General features: G+C 57.4%; 1 protein-coding gene across 1 annotated transcript in view; it reads right to left on the bottom strand.

The window, feature by feature from the left end:
• The window catches only part of CDH4 (cadherin 4), a gene marked incomplete at both ends in the record, with an annotated part of 448,166 nt that extends 430,244 nt beyond the window's left edge, over positions 1-17,922 (bottom strand). Inside the window, 2 exons of the mRNA XM_080716474.1 lie at positions 15,803-15,914; positions 17,845-17,922. Coding sequence (XP_080572600.1) covers positions 15,803-15,914; positions 17,845-17,922 — 190 coding nt within the window. The remainder of the gene's footprint in view (positions 1-15,802; positions 15,915-17,844) is intronic.
• Between the last annotated feature and the right edge of the window lie 4,671 nt (positions 17,923-22,593).

The raw sequence follows: 22,593 nt of genomic DNA on the forward strand, positions 1-22,593 counted from the left end.
TAAAACCCCAGAGAGTTCCGGAATCTCTGTGAGTGGGAATTTTAGTCTAAAAAGCGAAGATAATCCCGTTTTCATATATCGCAGGCTGCAACACCGTCTGCCACTTCCACCATATTTTAAACCTGGTAATTTTGGAGACCAGAGGGTTCATGGTATTTTACCGTCCCTCCCTCCCAGGGGCACACAAGAGCCACACAGGGCACCCTGGGTCTCCAAGGTGGCCAGATCTTCCGTGATCAGAACCCCAATACTTGAGAGGTTGAGACAGGAGGATCACAGGCTCGTGGTCAGCCGCAGCTACTTAGTTAGGCTCTTAACAACTTAGCTCGGCCCCCCGCAATTTAGTGAGAACCTGTTTCAAAATAAAGAATAAAAAGTTAAAGTGGGACTGTGGCTTGGAGGTAGAACGCCTCTGGGTTCAATCCCTAGTTCTGAAAATAAAATAAATAAATAAATAGACGGCCAGATCTACCCCACTAAAATGTACCTGTTGTTTACGGGACTACAGATCCAGGCGATGTGTGAAGTGTTAAAAGCCAAAGTACCCCAGAGGGGCACCTTTGCCGTTCTGCACCGGCCGCGATCAGCCGTCCTCCACAGGTCCACTCCCTCAGCCACAGAGAAAAGACACTTGATGCTCACACACACCCCCACCACCACTCTCAAAGGATATAAGACTTCAAAATGGATTTCAAAGGCCCCTGCAATTTTGGCAGCATGACATTTTATGTCTTATAAGCTATTTTTATTAGCCAGGATTGTAGAAAATTGACGTTTACCAGCCATTAACCTTTCAAGCATGTAACTCTATTTTTTTTCCCCGCATGGAAGTGTATCTTACACTTCTATGAGGATTAGTACTTAAGCTGTCCAGCTCCTTTAAGAAAAAAGACACTGGATAGAGGAGCCCATACCTGTCAGCCCAGCTGCTTGGGAGGCCAAGGGGGGCAATCAAAGGTTGGAGGTCAGCCTGGGCAACTCAATGTCACCTGTCTCAAAATTTAAAAAAATTAAAGGTAGGGATGTCCAGGTGTGGTGATAACATCTGCAATCCCAGTACTTTGGGGGCTGAGACACAAGGATCACAGGTTCAAGACCAGCCTTGGCAATGTAGCAAGACTATTACCAACTTAGCAAGGCTCTGATTCAGAGCAAAAAATAAAATAAATAAAAAGGACTGGAGTAAAGAAATGAAACATTCAGAGATGAAATGCCCCTGGGTTCAATCCCCAGTAAGGCACGCGTGCGTGTGCGCGTGCACACACACACACACACACACACACACACACACACACACACACACACGGTAGGTACGAGGCTCAGTGTTAGAACACTTGCCTAGCAAACTCAAGGCCATGGATTCAAACCCCAACACTACAAAGAGAAAATAAAAGTAATAAAAAAAAAATCATGAAGCCACCTCTCTCTCATCAAAAAAAAAAAAAACCCAAAACATGAATCCTTTAATTTTACAGACTTCTGACTACAATTGTATAGCTTTGAGTTCTTCCCTGGAATTCTGTTTTTACCTTACAGGAGGCAAGCTGTATAATCCCTTCTTCATATCTGAGGTAAGATGAAAAAGTGATAAGGAAAAAAAAAGCCTAACTTTAAACAGCTGGGAGCCTGCAGCGGGGCTGTTTGTGGAGGGACTCGCTTCCAGCCCCACCCGTTCACCTGTGCTCAGGCATTGAATAGTATATGACAAAATCCAATCATACTGATGCCCTATTAATAAATAACAACGGCAAGTAACTTGCGTCCGTGCGCGGCCTCTCCCCCATGAGCCTAGGGAGTTTTAAATCAGTCACTCCATAATTTATTTATTCAATTTTAAGAACAAGCCTTTTGCCAAAAGGTCTCTGGCCACACATCAGGACATAAAGGCCAATAAGAGAAAAGTCCCCAAACAAAACCATAAAAACCCATTGGATGAAGCCACCGCCCAATGATAAGCAACTGCCTCCAAGGTCAGCCCCACACTTCAGGGCCATGCTGCGCGGGGCTCTGCCTCCTCAGACAGCCGGACGCACAGAAATGAGTGTCCAGATGAGGTGCATGCCTCCCATGGCTGGGGAATTGAATTCTTCGGAGTGCAGGAATGCTCTGGGGACTGGGGGTGCAGTGTGGTCAACTTTGAGAACCTGCCTCCTGCTCAGAAGATATAGGGGGCAATTTCCTGGCAGGGGTCAGAGGGGGACAAGGACATGCAGAGCTTCGCTGGCCAGACTCCCTCGGCCAGACAGGGCTGTGTCTCCACACTAACACACGGCGGTGGCAAGAGAGGCCAGCACGGCTGTGTCCTCGTGGGCCCAGTGCCCAAGATACGCTCTGTGCACCACCTCATGGGCTCTGCAGACCCCACTCCAAAGCAGGAACTAGCACCCCATCCTAGGACGGTGCCCGATGGGGGGCAGATGGTGATGAAGGCCTGGCCGCCCAGAGATGATCAGCCTGGACGTCCCTGGGCAATACGCAGCGCAGGGGCGGAGAGAGGGCCTGACCTCAAACTGAGTTCCTCCAGGCCAGAGGTGGGTTCCTGAGCGAGGGCCCCAGATCATCGGCGCCCCAGCTCCAGCAGAGGGCTTAATAATACATCTGCTGCTGTAAGCCTGGATGATGTGGCCGAGGCACTGGCCACGGTAGAGGCACAGGGAGGAGCAGCTCTAGAGACCAGAACAACAGCAGGACGCTGTGCCGAGCAATTCCGCACCGGGGTTGGCACGGGAGGTGACGCCTCCCGCCGGATGCTGGTGTTCACCAAAGTGGCCCACAGGGTGCAGCCGATCCCACCTACAGTTTCCATGAACTAGACACCCATGGGTGACCCCAACAGTAAGCCCCTCTGGCCTCTTTCAATAACCCGCCGAAGGAGAAGAGGAAAGGCTATCCTTCCCCTTCAGGTTCCCCAAGATGCACACCGTGAGGCAGGCGGCTCCGTGGGGCTCCCTGCAGGCCCTTCCTGCTCCGCCTCACAGCCACTTAGCCTCTGGCTCTGCCGGACCTGGTGGAGACACCTGCAGGGAAATGTCACGGGGCTAGAGGGGCCGTTTCCTCCTCAAAGGATCAGGGTCTTCCCTTGTGTGCCACACAGGAGAAACGTAGGCCCGAGACATCTTGGTGTCCAGCTGCAGCGGGCATCACATCACCTGGACTGGCCAGGCCCAGTCCCACCTTAGCACAGGTGCTGGGCACCCACTGTGACCGAGAGAGATAAGAGCTGAGCCGCAGACCCACAGCCCCCCACAACTGGTAAGACGTGGAGGCCGTGGCGGGTACCACGGGCTCCCCTGGTCCTCAGATGCTGGGCTGGGCAGCTGCTTCCCTGAGCCACTGAGCTACCTCCACCATCAATGGAACAGAGCACCAGGCCGCAAATGTGTGGTGTAGGAGGAACGGGGCAGCCAGAGCAAAGCATCTCTGCACGTCCACCGCACAGCGACTGCGGGGCCGGAAAGGCACATTCTCTACAGGTCTCTCCTTCGCACCTGAACATCCCCGCAGCAGAGGAAGCGTGCCTCCCGTCTTCCTGAGCAGCACGTTCCCCCAGTCCTGAGATTAACAAACTATTTACAGCCTCACTATGCGATAGCATCTCTACTGAGATAGCCATAATCCTTGTTAAGTTTCCATTTGACCTAGGGAGAGAACGGGAGAACAAACGTCCCATCTGCATTTTAATTCCGATGAAATTGTTCCGTGTCACACTTTATAGTAAAAAATACTGCATTCCGACACCAGAGTGCCTCGTTTGCTGTTGCGGGGAGATTGAACGCAGGGCACTGTGGCTTCCGCTCACCCCTGCCACACCTCGGGATGCCGGGTCTCACCAGCAGACGCCTTCGCGGATCCCACAGCTAACTGCTCACGAGGGATGCTAGCCCTGGAAATCGGAAGCTAGAAACCCTCCGAGCCCTGAAGCCCTCTGCTTCCATGAATATCAGATTCCCCCGGAGATGCATTCGCACGCACGGATTCCCAAGGCGCATCCCCGGAATTTCCATTCCGCTGGGTAGATTAGCTCCCCGTGACTGCTGGAACAAGTGACCACAAACTTGGCGGCTTAAGATAACAGCACTCTATGCTCCCGCCGTTCTGGAAGCTGAAGTCTGCAACTGAGGGGTCAGCAGGGCGTGCTCCCTCCACAGGCTCTGGGGGCGGATCCTTCCTGGCTCCTCCCGCCCTCTGTGGCTCCAGGGGTTCCCTGGTTTGAGGCTGAATTGCTCTAGTCTCTGCCTCTGACTTTGATTAGCATCCTCTGCATCTGTGTCTCCTCATCAGACTCTCAAAAAGTTGTTCCCAGATCAAGGATGCGCCCAGTTAACCCAGGGCAGGTCCATCTGCAAAGCCCCTTTCTCCAAATAATGTCACATTTAAAGTGTCTGAGTAGATGTATCGTGGGGTGGGAGCTATTGTTAATCTCACTTTAGTTAGTCTGGGACAGAATCCCAGAGACTGCCAGGTTTAGAAAGCAACCCAGGAAGCCAGGCGTGGTGGCACACATTTGTAATCCCAGTACTTAGGAGGCGGAGACAGCAAGATGGCAGGTTCACAGAGGCTAGCCTCAGCAAGTAGTGAGACTCTCATCAACCTAGCAAGGCCCTGTTTCAAAACAAAAATAAAATAATTTTGCTGGGGGTGTAGCTCAGAGGTAGAATGTCCCTGAGTTCAATCCCCAGTACCAGGTAGAAAGAAAGAATAAAAGAAAGAAAGAAGCCGAGTGTGGTGGTGCACGCTTGTAATCCCAGCATTTGGGAGGCTGAGACGGGAAGATTGCAGTTTGCAGCCAGCCTCAGCTACTTAGTGAGGCCTTTGCAACTCAGTGAGACCCTGTTTTAAAATAAAGAATAAAAAATAGGGCTGGGCATGTATCTCAGAGCTAGAATGCCCCTGGGTTCCATCCCCAGTACCATACACACATAAAAAAAAAAAAAGGAAGGAAGGAGGGAGGGAGGGAGAGGGAGGGAGGGAGGGAGAGTAGCATCCCTGGGCAGGAAGTTCTCAAACCAGAGCAGGCGTCCTACCCCTTGGCTTTTGCAGAGAAGGGCACTGAGGAGCCCATCCCTGCCCACCTCCCTCCCTCCCAGCGCAGGGCTCTGCTCCTGCCATGGCCTCTGCCTGCAGTCCTGTTGGCCCTTTTGGAAGCAGAAGCTGGGGCATCATCCAGAGCAAACTTGCACATGGACCGAGTCTCCAGCTCAGCTGTCGAAGCAGGACAGTATAGACGGAACCGAAACCTACACCCAGGCAGCAAAAACAAGTCAAAAGAGAGGAAAAGCCTGTGTTTCCCCGAGTCTGATGCACAAACACACGCTCACACTCCTGGGAAGGCCCGGGTGCCCAGTCCTCCTGGGATGCTTAGAGACGGGGGAGCTAGGTTCTCCTCCTGGGAAACGCAGTGTGCCCCACCACACTCTGGGGCTAGAGTTCATCAAGTCCCATTCGAAATGGAAAGTGCCCCATCCTGGGACAAGTAGGTTCTCGAGACCCGTGCCAGGTGCCGTCTCCTGCTGGGCACTGAAACACCGAAGTCCTCCCGGGCCCTCTGCCCATTAGCAAGGCATGCGGCAGCACTCTGGCCCTGTGGATACGTATCTGTCGCTGAAAGCTTACCTTAATCCTCCCTAAATCCACACACACTGTCGGCAAGAAAACACAGTGAATTCAAACCAGGCAGAGTTAGAAGAGATCAGAAGCCACTGCCGTGGGCTTCGGCGGGTTCGCCATTCTCCATCTCCACCCGGAAGGCGGTCCCAATCACAGACGCAGCCGCCAGGGTCCCAGCCACAGACACAGCCACCAGGGTCCCAGCCACAGACGCAGCCGCCATGGTCCCAGCCACAGACGCAGCCGCCACGGTCCCAGCCACAGACGCAGCCGCCAGGGTCCCAGCCACAGACGCAGCCGCCAGGGTCCCAGCCACAGACGCAGCCGCCAGGGTCCCAGCCACAGACGCAGCCGCCACGGTCCCAGCCACAGACGCAGCCGCCACGGTCCCAGCCACAGACGCAGCCGCCAGGGTCCCAGTCACAGACGCAGCCGCCAGGGTCCCAGCCACAGACGCAGCCGCCAGGGTCCCAGTCACAGACGCAGCCGCCAGGGTCCCAGTCACAGATGCAGCCGCCAGGGTCCCATCCACAGATGCAGCCGCCACGGTCCCAGTCACAGACACAGCTGCCAGGGTCCCAGCCACAGACGCAGCTGCCAGGGTCCCATCCACAGATGCAGCCGCCACGGTCCCAATCACAGACACAGCCGCCAGGGTCCCAGCCACAGACTTAGGGTAGGGCAGGTGTTCCTCGCAGTCGTGGGGGCTCTGAAGGAGGCAGAACTGGGTGAGAGCCACCTGGCTACGGGCTAAGCCTTGGGGCTCTCCATCCTCATGGCCGTGTCTACCACAGGAACCTCTCTTTCTCAGTTTTCTCCTAGGTGAAATGGGGCTGCTAACATGAGCTGCTGAGACATGTTCTTCTAAAGCGATCAACAAAGAAACTACCACCACCGCGCACCCCTCCTAGGATCACTCCATCATCAGACAGTGTGTCATCAGTGGAACCTGCGAACGCGTTATCTGATGTGTCACGGACCCTGCAGACGGGACGCTGTCCTGGGTTATCCTGGTGGGCCCGCAGTAACCAACAGGACTCTCAACAGCGGAAGAAGGAGGTGGAGAGGGAGAGGCAGAGAGGAAGATGAGTTCACGGGAAAAGGCAGACAGATGCTGCGCTGTGGGCCTGAAGACGCAGGAAGGGGCCTGAGCCCAGGGATGCAGGCGGGCTCTAGAAGCCGGACCAGGCAGGAAACAGAGGCTCCCCCGGAGCCTCCAGCAGGAACCAGCGCTGCTGCCCAGACACCTCAACTTCAGCCCAGTGAGGCCCATTTCCAACCCTGGACATTCGGAACTGCAAGCTGGTGAGTTTGTGCTAAGTCTCTGCGCTGGTGGCGCCTCAGATTACAATGAGAACTAGACAGTCTGAAAGCAAATTCCCCGATTCCTTCCTGGAAAAAGCGGGGCAGACAAAATCCTGCAGTCTAAATCCCAAGCACATGGCACTTGACCCGGGGTGCACTATCCTGCTCCCATCAGCCCGCGGGCTGCAGGGAACCATCACAAAAGGCACCTGTGCCTCTGATCAGTCCTGGCCACTCTCCTCCCCGGCCCCTGAGAGGGGTTGGAAAGAAAAGGCCCTTGGAAGGACAAACTGGCCAAAGTCAGGTTGAGTCTGTCTGTCTGTCCGTCCGTCTGTCTGTCTCTCTCTCTCCATATAATAGATAGATAGATAGAGATAGATATTGAGGTACTGGGGATTGAACCGAGTCATTCTACCTCCAAGCCACACCACTGGCCTTATGTTTTATTCTTTATTTTGAAACAGCATCTCACTAAGGTGCCAAGGGCCTCCCTAGCTGAGGCTGGCCATGAACCTGCAATCCTCAGCCTCCAAAGTACTGGGATCACAAGCGTGTGCCACCACGCTAGGCTCTCCTTATTTATTTATTAATTATTTATTTATTTATTTAGCAGGTCTGGGGATGGAACCCAGGGACATTCTACCTCCAAGCTACACCCCCAAGCCCTATTTTTTATTATTTTTTTTAAACAGGGTCGCACTGAATTACAAAGGACCTCGCTAAGTAGCTGAGGCTGTCCCCAAACTGTGATCCTCCTGTCTCAGCCTCCTGAATGCTGGGATTACAAGTGTGCCCACACCCAGCTTCTCATTCTTTTTTGACTAAGAATTCAGAAGAAGCAGCAGGGCTGGTTGCGGAACCCGCCTGAGGCGGTACCCGAGGGTGCCAGGAGGGGGGGCCCGGAGCTCGGGCAAAAGGCACCAACATGCTGCTGCTTTTGACAAAAGCCGAATGATTTACCAGCCTGGTTTGCAGCAGGCACAGCACAGGCCCCTCTGGAGCGGGGCCGGCAGTGCCTGAGGTCTTACAAGCACGCGCTCTGGAGAACTTTATTGCACCTGACGCGAGGGAACTTCACTCCGCGGATGGTATTTTTTATAGTAGAATTCACTTGGAGGAAAAACTGCTCCTTCAAAAAGTCAGAATAAAAGGCGCATTCTTTGAAAAGATGAGTGCTGGCTTGATCTCTCCGTCTGTGACTAGTTCTAGCATTTATTGAAACATAATTCCAAAGAAAAAAGGAAAGGAAGGAGGAGGGAAGAGAGGAAGCAGGAGGAGTAAAGAAGGGAGGAAGGGAGGAAGGGAGAAAGGAAAGGAGGAAGGAAGGGAGGGAGGAAGGGAGGGAGGGAGGGAGGAAGGAAAGAAGAAAGGAAGGGAGGGAGGAAGGAAGGAAAGAAGGAAGGGAGGGAGGAAGGAAGGAAAGAAGGGAGGAAGGAAAAAAGGGAGGGAGGGAGGAAGGAAAGAAGGAAGGGAGGAAAGAAGGGAGGGAGGAAGGAAGGAAAGAAGGGAGGAAGAAAAAAAGGGAGGGAGGGAGGAAGAAAGGGAGGAAGGAAGGAAGGAAGGAAAGAAGGAAGGAAGGGAGGGAGGAAGGAAGGAAAGAAGAAAGGAAGGGAGGGAGGAAGGAAGAAAAGAAGGGAGGGAGGGAGGAAGGAAGGAAAGAAGGGAGGAAGGAAAAAAGGGAGGGAGGGAGGGAGGGAGGAAGAAAGGGAGGAAGGAAGGAAGGAAAGAAGGAAGGAAGGGAGGGAGAAAGGAAGGAAGGAAGGGAGAAAGGAAGGGAGGGAGGAAGGAAGGGAGGGAGGAAGGGAGGGAGAGAGGGAAGAAGGAAGGAAAGAAGAAAGGAAGGAAGGGAGAAAGGAAGAGAGGGAGGGAGGGAGGAAGGGAACCCTTTCCTTAATTTTAATCCACATCCCCTTGCTTCCTGAGAGAACTCAAATCTCCACATAAGCAAACACTGGAGGTTACTACGTACCAAATACATTTCATTTAAACTATAGTATGAATTTCATTGTGATGAAAAAGAGAGAAAAAAATAACCCTACAGGGTAGAAATAGAAAATTTCACTATTTCTGAAACAAAGAGTGTGTAGGTCTTGGCAGCTGATATAAAGTCCAAGAGCCACCGGGTCACAGAGCAGAAGGGAGCCTCGGAAGGTCCACTCCACCTCCCTGGGCGCGGGCACAAAGAGCTTCCATGGTGACAAAGGACGGTGGGGCCAGGAGCCACCTCGGCCCCAGAGAGCTTCCAGGTCTCCATCCCACAGAGCACCGCTGCCCTCAGCCTGGGATCGGAGGCGCAGGTACACTGCTGGACCACGGGCGGGGCAGAGAGGTCAGGCCCCTGGACACAGGTCAGATGCGCGGCTCAGCCTCTCAAGATGCGGCCTGGACCTTCCCACTGATGTAACCAGCCTCACCAAGGCCTCAGAGCCCCCAACATGGGGCATGACGATGGCCGGGGGCATAAACCCAGCTCAGGGCAAACAGGCTTCCAGAGCTGGCCAGACCCTGTGCTGTGCCCAGGTCAGCCCTGAGAGCTGCAGAACACTTGCTGGGACTACCCATGTATGCCCAGAATTAGCCAAAGCTGGCACGCGGATCCTGGCTCTTCCCTTTCCAGGGCAGCCCCTGATGTCCACCGAGCGCGGACCCATTTCAGAGGAGCCTCGAAGGCCGGCAATCGCCATCAAGCGCTCCTGGCACCCGGGGCCTCGGTCCTCGCGGCTGTCCCAGCTGGGAGCCGGTCAGCTCGCCTGGATGCCTGGTGGCACCGGCCGCCTGGCCGTGGGCCTGGATGCTGAAGATGGTGCTGAAACCATCGGCTTTGATGTTACGGGAGAGGTGGGCGAGCGAGGAGGGGAGAAGGCAACTCGCCCACGTCCCAGCCTCCTTGAGCGTCAGTTTCTGATCCATAGAATGGGAAGTTTACCTCCCTGGAAGGGCTCTGACAAGATTAACTGAGATGCCGCACACAAAGAACTGACCAGAACTCAGTGCTCCTGGGTATTCTAACACCACAAGGTCTCACATCCCTTCATCTTAAGGTTCAACTAAGATACACAGAACCTCAACTACACGTACGAAATTCGTGTGCAAACCTTAGTTCCTGTTTGAACCACAGCCACAGTGCGCGTACACACCCCGTCCCCAAGGGTGCGCTCACTGCCTGTTGAAATGAGGGGTGCTGGTGTCACCCAAGGGGAGAGGACCGAGGACTCCAGGGTCAGGGCCTGACCCCTGGCGCTGGACGCAAGTGACCTGGACGAGGGTGGCCGCTCCCTCGAGCCTCCGTGGCCTCCAGGGACGAGGCTGGGGAGCTGCCTCCCCTGGGCTGCAAGTGGAACAGCGAAGCCAGCGGCAGAGAGGAGGCCGGAGCCGGCAGAGAGCAAGGGGCTCTGTCCTTAAACATGGCTCCCGGGACCTCTTGGTGTGTGGCAGCCTTTGGCTATGCTGAGCTGGCCTTTTATCCAACAGAAGCCACACTTCCTCCAAAAGCCTGAACCCCAGGGCCAGACAAGACTACAACTGGGAAAAGCTGCAGGAAACACACATGACAGCAGCCCGGGGCAGGTCAGGACTGTCCCCGACGCCAGCCAGAGGCCCCACGTGTGTGCTGGGCCCTGGTTCTCAGAGACCCGAGGCGACTGCAAGTGGGAAATGGAGCCTGCTCCGAGCTCGTCGCCACACACCAGGAGTCCCAGAGATGCAGGAAGCTGAGGCAGGAGGACCTCAAGTTCGAGGACAGGCCGGGCAAGCCTGGGGATGTAGCTCAGTGGTGAGAGGAAGGGAAGGAGGGAGGGAGAGTAAGGAAGGGAGGAAGCCAGGTCACTCGCTCCTCTGGCTCAGCGAGCAGGAGGGTTAGGGTTAGATCCAGGCCCAGGCAGGGCTGAGTGCTCTTCTCTGTGCAGACAAGGTCTCCTGATGCTAGTGGATACAGACGGAGCCGCCAGCCCACACCCCGGCCTCCGGGATCTGGATGGGGTCACGGGATCCAGTGGGAGCTCGCGTCCATCCTCCGGGTGGCTTAGGAGACGCCCTGGCCTAAGGCATTTAACAGCTCGTCTGTACCCTGGCCACAGGAGACTCAAGTGGTGACTGCTCATCTCATTTGTTCAACAAATATTTGCCGAGTGCCGGTGGCATGCTCTAGCAATCCTGGGTGCTGGGCAGCGATGGTGATTCACAGAGGAGCAGAGTGATATTAAAGTGGGAATAAGGGCCGAGGCCATGAGCCCGGGGCGGGCAGGGGGCCTGAAGATCCGGGCGCAGGCCAGGGCTGAGCTGGCCGGCGTGTGCAACTCTCCTTGCCCTGACCAGGGGTGGCACCGGCCTCAGGCGACAGCAAACTCACGGTGGCGTCTTCTCGCCTCCTGGGAGACCAGGCGCCCTGGGCTTCGCAGCTGAAGGACCCAGTGGGGACGGGTTCTGCGCCACCACCCTCATAGCCAGACACACATCTGCTCACCCCAGGTATCACATCTGGGTTCCAGGCAGGGGAAGGAGGCCAGGACGGAGGGTAGATGGCGCCTCCAGCTGAGTCTTTTTCCTGGTTGTCATGACAAAAATCCAGCTTTCCCAGAAGGCTAACCTGATAGGTAATCAGAGGCAGCTGAGCAGAGGGAGGCTGCACTGCCTCCTCCGCCTAAGGGAGGCTAGAGGCCCAGGGTAGAGGCTAGAGGCTAGAGGCTGGGGGCAGATGGGCGTGTGGGCAGCCAATCAGATCAGCACAGGGAGGCTTGTTAGCAAGGAGAGGAGGGTGGGCGCAGGAGGCGCCTCACAGGGGCAGGAGTTCTCGGCACACATGGTGGGCGCGTGGTTGGCACCACGCTGTACGCATTCACAGCAACCCCTTCCACTGTGAGCTGGGCAAGGGGAAGGCCGTGCCTGCTCGTCCGGCTCCTCGTCCATCGTCACCCCCACTTCAACGCCGACAGCGCCCCGCCCCCGCCCGGGAAGCATGACACTCCACCCTGGACATCTTTCTCACACACCTACCAAAGTCCTGCCCCAGCCAGAGCTGCCCGTCTAGACAGGATGAAGACAACCCGCCTGGACAAAGACCATCCCACGAGGTCGCCACAGGACAGCGGCCTCTGCCAGGTTCCTGGTGCTGTGACACCTGCATCCGCCCCCTCCCTCGTTCGCTGGAAACCTCCCTGGCGGCCACCTCCGCCCAGGTCTGGTGCTGGACGCACGAGCGTGAGAGGCTGTCAATTCCACATCCATCTCCTCCTTCCTCTTAAAACAGAATCCCGAGCCCATCCTGAGATGAGCAAAGCGCTCTTCAGTAAGGCGATGGGTCTCACAGGTCCAAGCCAAATGTGGTCCGCAGTTCCCCGCTCCGGCAGCCTCCCGCTCAGCTAGGAGGGCCACGGGACCTAGTTCTAGCCCATGAGGACTTCTGCAGGGATTCTGAGAAAGTCTTTGTCCTGATGTAGGAGAGAAAGGCAGGTGCTGCCACAATCCCTCCCTTCTTTTGCTCTGATCTCAGATGTAAGGTGTGGAGCCACAGCAGCTAGTCCATAAGGACGAGGCAATGCAGGGACAAACGGAACATGGCAGAACGATGGGCCAGAAAGATGAGGCCGACGACAGCATCATCGCTCAGCTGGCCCGGCCCTCGGCCACACCTCTGCGCTCGCTGGAATAAGGAGAGTTAGCGCACATTCACCTAAGATTCTGCCCACTGTGTTTGATCATATGCCAGAGCCTCTTGAAATGAGCTACCTGTCACACAAGAACAATGGGGGCTCCTGCCTTCCTCGCCCTGATAATTGAAGCGAGAGAGAGGGAGGGCTAGATCATGCAAAGTCTCCTGATAACACGCAGAGCAGGGGTGGGAAGGGGTGGCCAAGACGGCCCTGCACTGCCGCAGGCCTCAGACAGAGGCCTGTCCACGGCCGTCTTGTGAAAGCTTTAGGAGCAACTCTTCTTCCCAGGCCACCTGAATCCACTGTGCACCTCAGACGATGCCGGGCCCTCCCTGCTGCCCCGGGCACACAGTGCCTTTGCTTACCTGCCATCCTGACCTGCCAGTCCTTTGCTGCCCTGTGACACCTGGAGCCCTCTCAGCCTTCGGGTTCTACTTCGAAGCCGGCCGAAGTGGCGCAGAGCGCTATCCACCATACCCGGGGCAACACGGGTCACTGTGCAGGGCTGCGGCCTCCGGCAGGCTGAGTGTTAATTATTAACAAAGCAGAGGAAAAGATACCCGCTTAGCAACTGCCCCGACTCCTGCGCAGCTTAGACAAGGCTGCGCCGTAGCCCGAGGAGAACGGCTTAACCGTCCTATTTCAGATATTACCACGCGTCAGTGAACATGGCATAAGTAAATGATCCTACGGAAAAACCACGGCCAAGAGGAGACGCAATTACATTCAAATGGCTGCCAGTGAATGCGGACAGGAACCGAGAGGCAGAGGGGCCCAGGATGCCGGAGAGCAGCCGCAGCACCCCGCGTCTCCCTTCCCAGTACTTAGCTCTCGCCTCTCCAAAGCTTCACAATACAGTAGTATTTGTTATCCTACTGGGGAAAACTATTTTAGGCCTAATTAGCATGAAATTTTTAGAATGCAAATGCTTTCCATTTAGACATAAAACAAAATGCCACGACATTTCTTCTACCCATTTATCATAAACAAGTTAATTACTGTGTAACAAATCGCTCCTGCTGGAATGAGCATGTTCCGGGGTTGTTGGCGAGCTGGTGGCGCTACGGAGCCGCGGAGTGGCCACTAACAGTGTGCCGAGGGCGCACGACCAAGCTGGGCTGCTCCTCAGATTAAGGCTCGGTTCTCTCCCCGGGAGTAACTCAATTAGTAGCGGTCGTTACCTAGTTAGCCTGATTCCTGCTGGGAGAGCGGAGGCACAGGCACAGGCCCCTCCATCCTGGACACAGCGTCCCGGTCGCTCACTCTTCTGCACTCAGGAGATGTTGACATGTCCTGGCTTGAATGTATCACAGCTTCAGCTTCTGCTTTCATATGTGTAAAATTATTTCTATGATACCAAAACAGCTCTCTGCTGCTGAGACTTTACACTTTGGGAGAGCACAGGGAAGAGACCAGAGAAAGGGGGAGAGTGCTCAGGTGGGGGAGAAGCCACGTGGCTGCAGCGAGGACCCGGCCGCATGTGCTAGGTGACAGCCAGCACTCTTCCCTGGGCCAGGCTTGGGCTGGGTCTCATCTCAGGGTTTAGGGCTGAGAAAATGAGCCACGCACCTACAAGGAGCACAGGCTGGGGGACGGTCGCCCGAGCTGGGGCAGTGCCTCCTCCCCGGCAGGTGAGCCCCCCATGGGCCCGGGGCCAGGCAGCAGCTGCCAGCAGTCCAGCATCCCCACCACACCCACTCTGAGCGGAGCACAGAGTCCGGCCCGGACACCCAGCCACCCGTGACGACAGGGAGGATGCTTGTTGGCAAGCTCCCACCATCTCAGGAGACTTGACGAGCGGCCACTCTCTCCATCACAAATGGTCCTTGCTCTCCCTAAAAACGAGCTGTTGCTCGAGCTCTTGAGTACAACAGGCACCAAGATCTTGCCACGTGGAGCCACACATCCCCAGGCTCTAGGACTGAGCACAGCGGAGAGGTCCAGGATGTACAAAGACCAGCATGGCAGCATCGTGCTGCCCAGGCCAGGCCAAGCTGCCACGCCTGAGCGGCAGGGACCTCAGCCAACCAGGGACTCGAAGACAGCCCGCGCAACGGACTCCAAATGGCCCACACGCGCAGGAGGCGGGCAGAGGGCATCTCTTGACAACACTCCCGCACATCCACGCTGCTCCTAGGCCAACTGCCTGGAGATGCTTTTATTTTCCCATCACCAACGAGATCCAACAGCATCACGATTCGGGAAGCAAAACAAAACAAAAAAGTAAGAAAAGTTGCATTTGGTGCAAAATAAAAACCCTGACTTACATAACCAGAAACAAACCAGAAAGTCAACAAGCTACACCTGGAAGAAAAAGGACACAACAACAACAACAACAACACCCGAGTATGTGTGTGTAAGAGCTCATGCACACAGCTCTGCACACGCGTGCACACACAGGAGCCTGCTCTCAGCTTTCGAGGGAAAAGCCTCTGCTCCCTGGAACATGCAACTGAGGGAACAGCCTGAGGATTATTCAAGTGTGAATGTTGAAATTCAGCGTTGACACTTGATGAAAACTCCGCTCTCCTCCTCGCTCACAAATCAGCTACAGCTGCCACTCCCGGGAAACCAAGGCCAACGGGGAAGGCTCCTGGCCGCGGTGCTCCCAGCACAACTCGAAACCTCAGGGAGCAACGACTGATTTATTACCCCTCTACTGCAGATATAAAGTTTAATTAGTTCGTCTTGAGAGGGAAGCGGATCACCGTGCACGGTGATCTAGTGTCGTGCGTGTTCTCGGGCTGTCTCCGATTTGCCGTCACGAAGGCGGACATGATCCTGCAATCACGAGTAAGCTAATTGGTAGTTCCCTCCCGCGTGTGTGTTTTCCTGTTGCCAGTGGGGCAGTAATGAAAATGAACGCCACAGTTGTGAACAGAACGTCTGTGGGCTTATTTACCGCATTTCCAACAACATCGTCTGCTTCGCCATGCATTTCAAACCAGGGATAATTTAAGAATCCAGAATTTCGTACATAAAAATACATGGTAAGAAAGTCCCCCCCTCCACATTATTTGGGTGACGTGATATCCAAATTCCAATTTGTTGCCGCGGGAATGATTCACCTTACTCAAAAATGGCAAGGATTCTGAATCATTCGCCTTGATGCGAAATGCCTTTCAGGTCAATCAGTTTGTACCGCCCTGACTTCACAATGATCGTCCTGCAGACCGCAGGGCTCAAGCCAGTCAAGCCAGCGCCCTGCGAAGAACAGGCTTCCACAGGCCACGCCTTCCTACCTTTCAGTAGCTTCTCTCCTTGCAGAATGTTTGGGGAGATTAGCGCTGTATAATCTTCTTCTGAGAAGCCAGCCTTGCAGGTCTCTCCGGTGGTAAGATCCTCATTATGGGCCTGAGAGGAGAGAGGAGAGAGGGGTCAGGCAGAAACAAGTTCAGGAAATGTAATCCAATCAGCGTTTATGGGGGTGGGGGCTGCTGCACACTGATGGCTGGCTGGGAAATGCTCACAACCCACAGCCTCCACCCAGAGGCGGCAGCCTGATCCTCTGGTCTCTGGGGACTTCAGGTCTTTGCCCAGCACGGGCAGGTGCGTTCTAGGGAGTGAAGGGTCTGCTGGCAGCCAGGCGGGCGCCTGCCAGGCCTCACTGATACAGGACCGGAGAAAGAGCAGAGAAATGTGCTCAGGGAGCTGGCCGGAGGTTTGGGGTCGGCCCACCAGATGTCCCCAAGGGAGGCAGCCCACGGGGAGGCCCTCAGGGTCCTCTGTGTCTTAGGCAGGAGGAGGAAACAGCTGCTTCAGACTCCCCTCTGCAGGCCACAGGGGGTGAAGGGAAAGAGAGCGAGAAAGGTTTCCCAGGTCTGGGGGGGAGCTGGTGGAAGGGGAAGCCTGCCTGGAGTAAGGCCCGCCAGTCCTCTCCCTGGGCTTTCCTGACACGTGTTCACCCTGCAGCCCCCATCTCCAAGGCCCATCAGGCCAGAGCACTCCTCCAAGGGCCTTCCAGGAAAGGGCGGGGGCCCTTCTGTCCCGGGGAGCCGCTCCTCTGGAGTCGGGAGCTCAGAGGCAGGGCAGACAGGAGGGGAAGGTGGACACAGGGCCCCGGCAGGCTGCAGGGGTGGGGCTGGGGGCCGCGTGTGCAGGGGAAGCCAGCCCGCTACCGAGGCGCAGGCGGAGCGCGGCAGCAGGGCGCAGCCCACACTGGGCGGCCGCGCTTCACCGGGCCCGCGGAGCGGAACACGCCCCCCGCCCGCGCCGCCGCCCGGGCTCGCCGCGAGGCTGCCCCCTGCCCGCAGCCCCGGGCGCGGACGCCCCTCCGCCCAAAAGCAAAGCACCGCGGGCTGGGGAGGGCGGGACGCGGGATCCTTTCCTGGGAAAAGCTTCAAGCCGCGGCCCCGTCCCGGGGAGCGGAGCTCCAGATCGCACCCGGCTCCTCCCGGAAAGTTTCCGTCCGCGGGGGGCCGGTGCCGAGGCGCCCGCGATCCCCGGGCCTCCGGGCCGCCTCGGCCGGCCGCGCTTCTCTATTTCCGAGGCCACGGCAGCGGCCCCGCAGGAGGCGGCGAGGCCATCGATCGGCCACGAGAGGGGGTCCCTGCAGCTCGGTCCTGCACCGCCCGGGGCGCCCAGGACCCAGCGCCGCGCCCCGGAGCCCGGCTGCCGGCGCCTCCGAAGTCGCTGGGACCCGCCGGGCGCCCCAGCCCGACCCGCGCGGGAGCCCGGAGACCCGGGGAGCCGGAGACCCAGAGCGTCCGGAGATCCAGGGAGCCCGGAGATCCAGGGAACCCGGGGATCCAGGGAGCCGGAGACCCAGGGAACCCGGGGATCCAGGGAGCCCGAGACCCAGAGCTCCCGGGGATCCAGGGAGCCGGAGACCCAGGGAGCCCGGGGATCCAGGGCGCCCGGAGATCCAAGGAGCCGGAGACCCCGGCGAGCCGGAGACCCAGGGAGACCGAGACCCAGGAAGCCCGGAGATCCAAGGAGCCCGAGACCCAGGGCTCCAGGAATCCAGGGAGCCCGGAGATCCAGGGCTCCAGGAGATCCAAGGAGCGGGAGACCCAGGGAGCCGGAGATCCAGGGAGCCCGAGACCCAGGGAGCCCGAGATCCAGGGAGCCCGAGATCCAGGGAGCCCGAGACCCAGGGAGCCGCAGACCCAGGGCTCCAGGAGATCCAGGGAGCCGCAGACCCAGGGAGCCCGAGACCCGGGCGCCCGGCGGCTCGCAGGTCGAGCGCGCTCGGCGGAGGAGGGCTCGGCGGCGCCCGGGGGAGATCGCGGAGCCCAGCGAGCAGAGCGGAGCCCGCGCCCAGCCCGGCGCCGCGGCGACTCACCCGCAGCGCGCCCGAGAGCCCGGGCAGCGGCAGCGGCAGCAGCGGCAGCAGCAGCAGCACGGCGCAGCCCGCGCGCATCTTCGCCCGCGCCGGCCCGAGGCCCGCAGCCGCTCGGGGCCCGCAGCCCGCGATCCCGGCCGCGTCCGCCCGCAGCCGCCCGCGCCTCTGCTGGGCGCGCGGAGCTGCAGGTGAAGCCGCGGCCAGGCCCCGCCCCGCCGCCGGCCTGCGCGCCCCTTAAAGGCGCCGCGCCGCCGCCGCGCCCCGCCGGCCCGCGCGCGGCTGGAGGGCCCCTGGGGCCGAGTCCCCGCGGGCAGGAGAGGCCGGGACACGCTGTCTCCAGGGGCCGGAGAGGGGGCGTGAAGACTATTACGGGGGTCGCAGGGTCCCTGCGCCCTTCTGCATGGCCAGAGGTCTTCGTCCAACTTTCTTCTACAGCCCACGCCCGAGGGGGCACTGCCTTCTGCCCTCTTTATCAGGTGTCTGCGTGCTAGGTCCCCGGCTCCCAGGCCACTTGGAGTTGGCTGCCCCCTCGAGAGGCAGCCGATGGGAAGGGACCGAGTCCGGAGGTCCAGCTCGCAGGAAAGCCGGCCCGTGTGGTCTTGGCTGGTGGTGTGCTCTGCGGACCGGGGAGTGTACACAGTCCTGTCTGTGCATCAAAAACAGCCCTGTTAGGCCTGAGAAGCCAAGAAAGAAATTAGAGGAAGGAAGAAATTCCCAGGGACAAGAGCTGTCAGGAGCTGCAGCTAGAAGGAGCCCCGCTGGCCCCATCTGGCCAGGGCAACTGCCTGCTGGGGGACTTTCCTGCCAAGGGAAGGTCCAGGGGAAGGTGTGTAAGTCGGGACAGAGAGTGAGGGTTTCTGCAGGCTTCCTTTCTGCTGAGACTCGAAGACTGGGTTTGTTTGCTCAGGTAGTTCACATTTTCTTTGTCTTGGCTTGGAGAAGCTTGGTGCCCAGAATACACTAGTTCTGGTTTAAGAAACACCCTGGGTTTAGTTCTGGTCTGGGTTCGGACCCAGGCGTGGTGGCGCGTACTTGTGATCTCAGCATTCGGGAGGCTGAGACTGGTGGATCCCTGCTCAGGGACAGCCTCAGCTACTTAGCGAGGCCCTTTGCAACTCAGTGAGACCCTGTTGCAAAATTAAAGACTAAAAAAATAGGGCTGGGGTGTAGCTTGGAGTTCCATGCCAGAAAGAAAGAAAGAAAGAAAGAAAGAAAGAAAGAAAGACATTGGGGTGGGCACAGGAGGCAGATGAAGGACACTGCGGGCCCCTGAGGTCACAGTCCCTTGGATTAGAGCCAGAAGAGGGCAGACAGCCCCTCCTTCCCCCCAGCACTCACCCAGGGGCCAGGGGAGCCTACTGTCCAGTGATGAGTACCGTGGAAGAAGTAATTTGCATACTCCAAGAGGGGCAGAGTGAGCGCTCTGTGCCAGGGCACACGGCTAGCTTTGAAATTTCAACCGAAATCTATAAGCCTAGAAAACTGGACCCCAAACCTGTAGGTCCCCTTCCCAGCCTGCTGGGGGTGAGATGTGCCAAGACACGCTCAGGGGTCCTGTGAAGCCAGTGGGGTTTCCAAGAAACCTTTCCCAAATCCATGGAGGGCGTCCACACCTTTGAAAGACAATCATCTTCCCCCTGCCCTTTTGAAGGCGCTTCACCCTTGCCCAGGGGAGGTCGGAGTCTGGCAGGACCTCCTGTCTTCTATCACCCGGGCCACACCTCTGTCCTCGGGAGGCCTGGGTAGAATGCAGACTCTCTGACGGATATATCGGATATATCGGGTACCCGGACCATGGCTGCAATGTGAGGCTTCTCAGGCTGACAGGGACGCTGATTTGGGGGGTAAAGTGGCGTCGAAAAGGAAGTGAGTCCTGAGATCCCAATGCTGGGCTGCTTCATCTCCCTGTGGCTTGCAGGGGAATGTCTGAGAGTCTGGGCTTTGCCAAATGCACGGTGACTTTGAGACGGTATGTCCAATAGACGGGAACTAGGTGCCTGGCCCAGACGCGGGAGCTCCATGTAAATCAACTCTTGACATCTTCCCGCTCCCTTGGGTGGGTTTATTGCCACCTCCCTACAGAACCAGGCACGGGGAGCCGCACCCCAGCTTTCCAGCCGGGCCCACGGCCCCCTGGCAGGGCCAACTGGCCCCAAACTTCCGCGCTGAAGGCAACCTGCTTAGGCAGCGCCTAGTGTCTTATAGGAACTTGCAGTTTCCGAAGCATTGCAGTAACCCCTGCGAGTCCAGCAGAGAGCATTGGTTTGACAGGCTTGCTCTGAAGGAAGCAGGCAGGCTTGCCGAGAGCAGGAGAAAGAGATCTCAAACATGAAGCCCCGGTTCTCCAGGGATGGGCCACAGCCTTCCCCTTCAAGAGTGGTCTGTGGCCAGTGACTAAACCACTGTGGTTGCACGCTGAACAGGGGGACTCTTTAACCTCTCCCCGCCCCCAGGCCGGCTAGTTGGAAGCTGCGAGTTAGCTGATTCCCTACCACACCCACTAAGGCTTTGTGTCATCTGCACCAAAGACAGACCGGCTCCTGAAAACTGCAGATCCCGGGCCCACCTGAGACTCACCAACCCGGGGCTTTGGGGACAGAGCCTGGGCCCCAGATGTATAGCAATCTCCCTGGCTGATGTCCGTCTGTGCACCCTGGCCTTTGAGAACCAGATACCCCTTCTTGGCAGGGACTGCACAGCCTTTGTGAGCCTCGTAAAAACGGGCCTGGCCCAGCATTCCGGTTGAACCTGCATCTCTAAGGGGCGGAGTCCAGGGCTGTGCAGGGGGGGGGGGGGGCTGCACAATCCTCAGGAGAGAGAGGCTCTGGTCTGCAGCTGCCTGGCAGCCAGGGGGAGGCCACTGTGGCCAGGAGGAGGAGCTGGAATCCTAGCACCTGAGTAAAGGGCCCTAGAGAGAAGTGTGCTTTTGTTTCTAAGAGAGATTAAGAAAATGCTTTTGGGAGGGTGGCAGACGAGTGACTATTTCCTCCCTTCCACACCTGTAAACTGTTGACTGTAATTGGGCTACAGATGTTTGCTAAGCTTGATAGACTTCTCCTCCCGCCTCCCACTTGTTGAGGTGCCTGGGAAGGGGCCCAGCTCTAGAACAAATCAAATGCTCGAATCAGGCCTGCACTCCCCGACTTCTTAATTTGTCTCCCTCCCTATTTATTATTTTTCAGGCACCTCGATGTTTGACGAAAATCTGTTTTATAAAAGAAAAAAGGGAGGGGGTGTTAGCAGAAGGTATGTTTGTTTATAGATTGCAACAAGGTCTTTGTGGGCAACTGAAGATATTAGAGGCACTGTGGAATGAAATCAGCCTGCCGCTCAGCTCAGGAAAACATCCCTGCATGGAACAGAGAACCATCTTAAGGGAAAAGCTGAGGGAGACAGACAGACAGACAGACAGACAGAGAGAGGCAGAGAGCGGGCTCTGGCTTGGATTCCAGCTCACCGCCCAGGCGCAGTGACTCGGGGCGATGGAGAGCAGGCTGCCTCCGCTCCCCTTGCATATTTCTTGTCTTTCTCCTTCAGCACTGATTGCTGTTTCCTCTCAGCCAGGCTTGCTTCGTAGGTTTTAGAATCATCATCTCATGCACTCCTCACACAGGAAGGATGCGGCTGCTCTGGTTACAGAGATGCAATGGACCTGGGCCTGCAGGTCTGCTTGGGGCCAGGAGCTGAGATCCATCACCAGGCAGTGTGATGTGAACCTAGGGGCTCGGCTGCCAGGCTACGTCCTGGTGCAGAAATGCCAGGAGGAAAGATGCAAACACCCCTGTCGTCTTCTTCCTTCCCCAGCCTCATGCCCAGTCCTGGCCTCGCCCGGCCAGGGCTCAGGTGCCCAGCCAGGCTCCTGCCTCCGCCCTGCAGGTCCCAGCTCAAGGGCTCAGGTGCCCGGCCAGGCTCTGGCCTGTGCCCTGCAGGCCCGGCTCAGTTCTCCTCCATCTCCCCAGGATGTGGCCTCCTCCCTCTGTCTGCCGCTTTCTCCTGGGGCAGGGAATTGGTTTGGGCTGCTGGAAGGTATCACACTGCAGCTCTCTCCGCAGGGTGGTGGTGGGGCCTCTCTGATGCTTGTGCCCTGTAACCCCGCGGGGTGGGGGTTACGCCATGCTCACCCTTCCCACACAAGCCAGAGCCCAGCCCTGTGGAGGGCCCAGGTTGGTGGACAGATGAAGCAAGAGTGACGACGCTGGATCCATCAGCAGCACGCGTTACAGTCTCCCATTATGCAGAGGAAGAGACTGAGGCCTGCGGCCACCGGGGGCTTGTGGACTGGGGCTGCCTCAACCAGGACACCGCCCAGAGGGGTTTGCTGGCTGGAGGAAGGACCAGAGCCACTGTTCCCACAGCCCCTTGGGGACCTCGGGTGGGGATAGGGACTTGGGATCTTTGGACATGTCTGGAGCAGGAGATGTGGCTTAGAAGGGGACGAAAGCAGAAGGAAACAGTCTAACCGTGCGACTGCCAAAGCCATCGGGGCTGTTAGAGAAAGAAGATGCTTCCTGGTGTTGGAAGACAGGGACGATGACGGCGCCTGAGACCCGGGCTTTGTCCTGTTCCCTGTGCTGCTCTGCTCCTCTGTCCCTGTCTGCTGTTCCGAGGGGGGCTCCAGTGGTCGGCCAGGGAGCCCGGAGTCCCGGGGAGATCACGCTCTCCACCTCGCAACCTGTCTCCCCCTCATCGCTGGTTGACAGAAGCAGCTCAACAGAGGCAAAAGGGGCTCAGCGTGCGGCCCCCCAAGCT

The sequence above is a fragment of the Muscardinus avellanarius genome, assembly GCF_963383645.1.
Source record: "Muscardinus avellanarius genome assembly, chromosome: 19".
Lineage (NCBI taxonomy): Eukaryota > Metazoa > Chordata > Mammalia > Rodentia > Gliridae > Muscardinus > Muscardinus avellanarius.